The sequence below is a fragment of the Myotis brandtii genome, unplaced genomic scaffold, assembly GCF_000412655.1.
Source record: "Myotis brandtii unplaced genomic scaffold, ASM41265v1 scaffold157, whole genome shotgun sequence".
NCBI classification, from domain to species: Eukaryota; Metazoa; Chordata; class Mammalia; order Chiroptera; family Vespertilionidae; genus Myotis; species Myotis brandtii.
Genome location: NW_005355708.1, coordinates 5,038,373 through 5,042,378, shown reverse-complemented (window position 1 = coordinate 5,042,378; position 4,006 = coordinate 5,038,373). Strand labels below are relative to the sequence as shown.

The 4,006-nt window shown below is 58.1% G+C and overlaps 1 protein-coding gene across 1 annotated transcript in view; it reads left to right on the top strand.

Moving 5' to 3' along the window:
* Positions 1-1,354: 1,354 nt before the first annotated feature.
* PPP1R1B (protein phosphatase 1, regulatory (inhibitor) subunit 1B) overlaps positions 1,355-4,006 on the top strand; it is a 7,356-nt gene continuing 4,704 nt past the window's right edge. The window contains exons 1-3 of the mRNA XM_014536158.1: positions 1,355-1,566; positions 1,870-1,892; positions 2,306-2,381. Coding sequence (XP_014391644.1) covers positions 1,533-1,566; positions 1,870-1,892; positions 2,306-2,381 — 133 coding nt within the window. The 5' untranslated portion in view covers positions 1,355-1,532. The remainder of the gene's footprint in view (positions 1,567-1,869; positions 1,893-2,305; positions 2,382-4,006) is intronic.

Sequence of the window (4,006 nt, the reverse complement as noted above, 5' to 3'; positions counted from 1 at the left end):
TGTGACCACTCATCGCCGGAGCCAGACCTGTCCACCCGGACCGCTGAGGGCTCTGGGAGGGCCTCCCTGGTGGCAGGGAGGCCTCGAAAGGTGGGGAGGGGGTGGGAGGAGGGAGAGGAGGACCCCCCCCCCCCCCCGCAGCCTGGCCCGATTCACTGATTCACTTGTTGCTGAGTCGCACTGGGCTCCTAACTGAGCTGGGAGCGTGGGGCCAAGTCGTGTTGGGGGGAGATAGGGGACCATGGCGTGCCCTGGGCCCGAGGCCTAGGCAGCTGTGGGTCTGCAGGGCAGTGCTGGGAGCCTGGCAGGGGAGGTGGCAGTTTCAGCTTCATTCACCTGGTTCTCTTGGTGAATTTCCCTGGAGCTCAGAGGGGACCTAATTAACTGACAGTTGGTCTGATTGCCACGCTGGGTGGGGCCCCTCCACCCCACGCCCTTACCCTTCAGCTTGGCTCATGGACTAAGGAGGGTGACTTTTCGTTTTGTTTTTTGTTTTGTTTGTGTGTGGGGTTTTTGTTGTTGTTTATGATGTCGACAGTCTCACTGGATTTCTTTTTTTTACTTTTAAAAAATATATATTTTATTGATTTCAGAGAGGAAGGGAGAGGGAGAGAGAGAGAGAAACATCAATGATGAGAGAGAACCATGGATCAGCTGCCTCCTGCACGCCCCACACTGGGGATCGAGCCCACAACCCCGGGCATGTGCCTTGACCAGAATGGAACCCGGGACCCTTCAGTCTGCAGGCCGACGCTCTATCCACTGAGCCAAACAGGCTAGAGCTGTTGTTGTCTTTTATGAGGACGGACTAGGAGTTCCACAGCCTCAGAGAGACTGCTAGAGGGGCCCAGATCGAGGCCCCCAGAAATACCCCCAGGCCCCTGTGGGTCTGCAGCTTGGGCCGCACCTGAGCCCCTGTGTGAGGTTGGAGGTGCCTGCAGTGCCCTGGCTCAGCCTCCCTCTGCAGCTGGATCCAGTTTCTCTGGAGCCCTTGAGGTGACCTTAGGTGGGCAGGGCCACGTGGTGCCACCGTCCATGGGCACCTTCCCCAGCCAGCTTCAGTTCCCAAGGTCCGAAGCCTTCATAAACGGCAGAGGAAGGGCCTTATAGGGCAAGATAGAAAGGTCCCCTCTGAGCTCCAGGGAAATTCACAAAGAGAACCAGGTGAATGAAGCCCATTGCGGAGTAGCCATGGAGTGGGATGGGCATGGGTGGGAGTCAGTGACAGGTTTTTCTCTCATTCTTCCTCTGCCTTGATGTGTGCTGTGTGGCCTTGAGCACTTTGCTAAACCTCTCTGAGCCTTGGGTTTTCACCTGAGTAAAATGAGAGGGTTGGGTGAGCTATAGAGTTCCTGTCAGCTCTGACAGGCTTTGATTCAAAGGTTCCCAGGGGACTCCAAAGCACTGTTTGTTCCCTGCTGCCTGAGAGGGGGGAATACTGGGGGGGAGCCTGCAGGTGTCAGCCTCCTCCTCCCTCCTCCCCACCTCTTTCTTCACCTCCTTAGATCCGGCGCCGGAGACCAACCCCCGCCATGCTGTTCCGGCTCTCTGAGCACTCCTCACCAGGTGGGCCCCTTTCCTCCCCGGCCCAGCCCCGGCCCCACCCTAACTCTGGTGCCTTCTTGGGGCCCTTGCCAAAGTCCCAGAGGCAGAAGATGGAGCCGGAGCGGGTGGGGGGTGGTAAAGTCTGGGAGCCCAGCTCACCCAGGTTCATTTATTGACCGGCACCTCCCAGCACTAGGAAGGAGAGGGCACACTTTCCTGTACCCGAGACTGACCTTTTGGGGAAAGTAATTCAGATTCTTTTTCTCTCTGCCCTCTCCTTCCTCTCTGTTCCTCCTCCCTGCGTTCATGGATGGCCTTCCTCAGAGGAGGAGGCCTCCCCACACCAGGTGAGTTTCCGGGGCAGCTGGAAGGAGGGATGTGGTGGGCTGGCTGGGATTGCTTCCCTACTAAGGCAGGGTACCACCCAGGAGGACATATTAGCATATCAATCAGCATATCAATCAGCATCTCTGGTGAGAATGCCCGGTGCCCTGTGTCGTAGCAGATCTTCCTCAGCCCTTGTGTTTGCTCAGCCTGGGGTGCGGCCTCCAGACCTAGGGTCCCCGCCCTGAGCCAGGCCACAGCTCTAAGGAGGCCCTTCCTAAGCCATGGGGTGCCCTCAGCCTGGGGCAGGACCTGAGGGGCACCCAGACCTATTAGCAGAGGCTAGACCAGCTGCCCAGGCTGCTGTGGGTGGGATGGAATGGGGGGGAGGGGGAGGAAGGGGGGAGCCTGTTTAACCTGGCACTTTCCCTGGCAGAGGGCCTCAGGAGAGGGCCACCACCTCAAATCGAAGAGACCCAACCCCTGTGCCTACACACCACCATCGCTGAAAGGTACTGTCCCCCCACCCACCCATCGGTCTGGCTGTCCCTGTGACCCCTGGAACTGGGCTGACACTGGGGGGGGGGAGGTGAAGTACTGAACTTTTGTTAGTGTGGGGGGGGGTTGTCTTGTGTTCCCCCAACCCCTACTTAGAGACCAATTCGGTCCTAATTTGGTCTTGTAAAAAAGAAGGCGCCCAGCCTAGCCGGTTTGGCTCAGTGAATAGAGCATCCGCCTGGGGACCAAAGGGTGCCAGGTTCAAGTCCAGTCAAGGGCATGTGCCTGGGTTGCAGGATTCTCCCCAGCCTGGGCCCTGGTCACGGGGCTCATGCAGGAGGCAACCAATCAATGTGTTTCTCTCACATCGATATTTCTCTCTGTCTTTCCCTCTCTTCTACTCTCTCTAAAAAGCTTCTGTCTTTCCCTCTCTCTTCTACTCTCTCTAAAAAGCAGTGAAAAATTATCCTCGGGTGAGGATTAAAAAAAAAACAATGAAGGCGTCCAGAGGCTGGGAAGGGTGCCTGTGGGGGTGGAAGAGAAGAGGTGGCCTAAAATAACAAGTAGACACCAGTGTACGACACTCAGCTGCCCACCTTCCCTTTGCAAGTGCAGCCGCCCCGCCCCCCAAAGGGCACCTCCTTCTCTGGGCTGCACCCCTCGCTCCCCTCTCCCAGTCACTAACATTTGCCCAGGTCTGCACACTGGGTGCTTCTCCTGCCTCTCCTTTCTGTATTAGAAGGCAAGTCCCTGTTCTAGCACAACACACAGTGTGGGCATTTGGCAAAACAGGAGTGAGCTTTGGTCCCTCTCCTCCTGGGGCCCTTGCCTCAAAGGGTCAGGGAGAGTCACAGAGGAGAGGCTGTCTGTCTGGATTTGAAGGATGAATAGGAATTCAACTGGCTGGCAAGGCCTAGAAGAGCATTCCAGGAAGAGGGAAGCAGTGGGCCAAGGGGAGGAGGTGTGAAATCGCGGGGTCTTCAGGGCCTGCCTGGAGCCTGGGCCTGAAGTGGGGAGCTGTGGGCGATAGACCTAGAAGAGAAGGTGGGGCGGATTGGGGTGTGGGGCAGGTCCTCACTCAGCCTTAGGCTGCCTTCCACCACCCCCTCAACTCCTGCCTGTGCACTTCCTGCCTGGCCAGCCCCCTCCTCCCGCAGACAGAGGGAGGGAGAGGGGGAGGGAGACTGGAAGGGTGTGCGGAGGGCTCCTTCCTGGTGGGTGTAATGAATTCCCCGCAGTAGCCAAGGTCAACAGGTGCACCTGTCCCCGCTGGCCGGGGCTGGGAGCTGGGAGCAGAGGAGAGGTGGGCAGGAGCCCTTCCTTTTCCCTCAGGACAGGAAGATGAGGGACAGCAGGCAGGCAGTGTGGTTCAGCCCCTGGAAGGACTTCCCACCTGTAGGGATGTGGGGAAGGCTGACCCCTGAAGCAACAGTGGGGTGTGGGTGGCATCTTCTGAAAAGAGAATATAAGAAATCTCTCCTCCCTGTCCTGGGCTGTGGGGGCGGTGAGTGGATACAAGGAAAAACCATCCCTTGTGCTCTTGCCTGTGAGCATGAGGCAGAGGGCTGGTGAAGAGGATGGGGCCGAGGCTTCCTGGCATCCCGCACTGGCCAGAGGTGTGCCCCCCTTGCCCCCCATT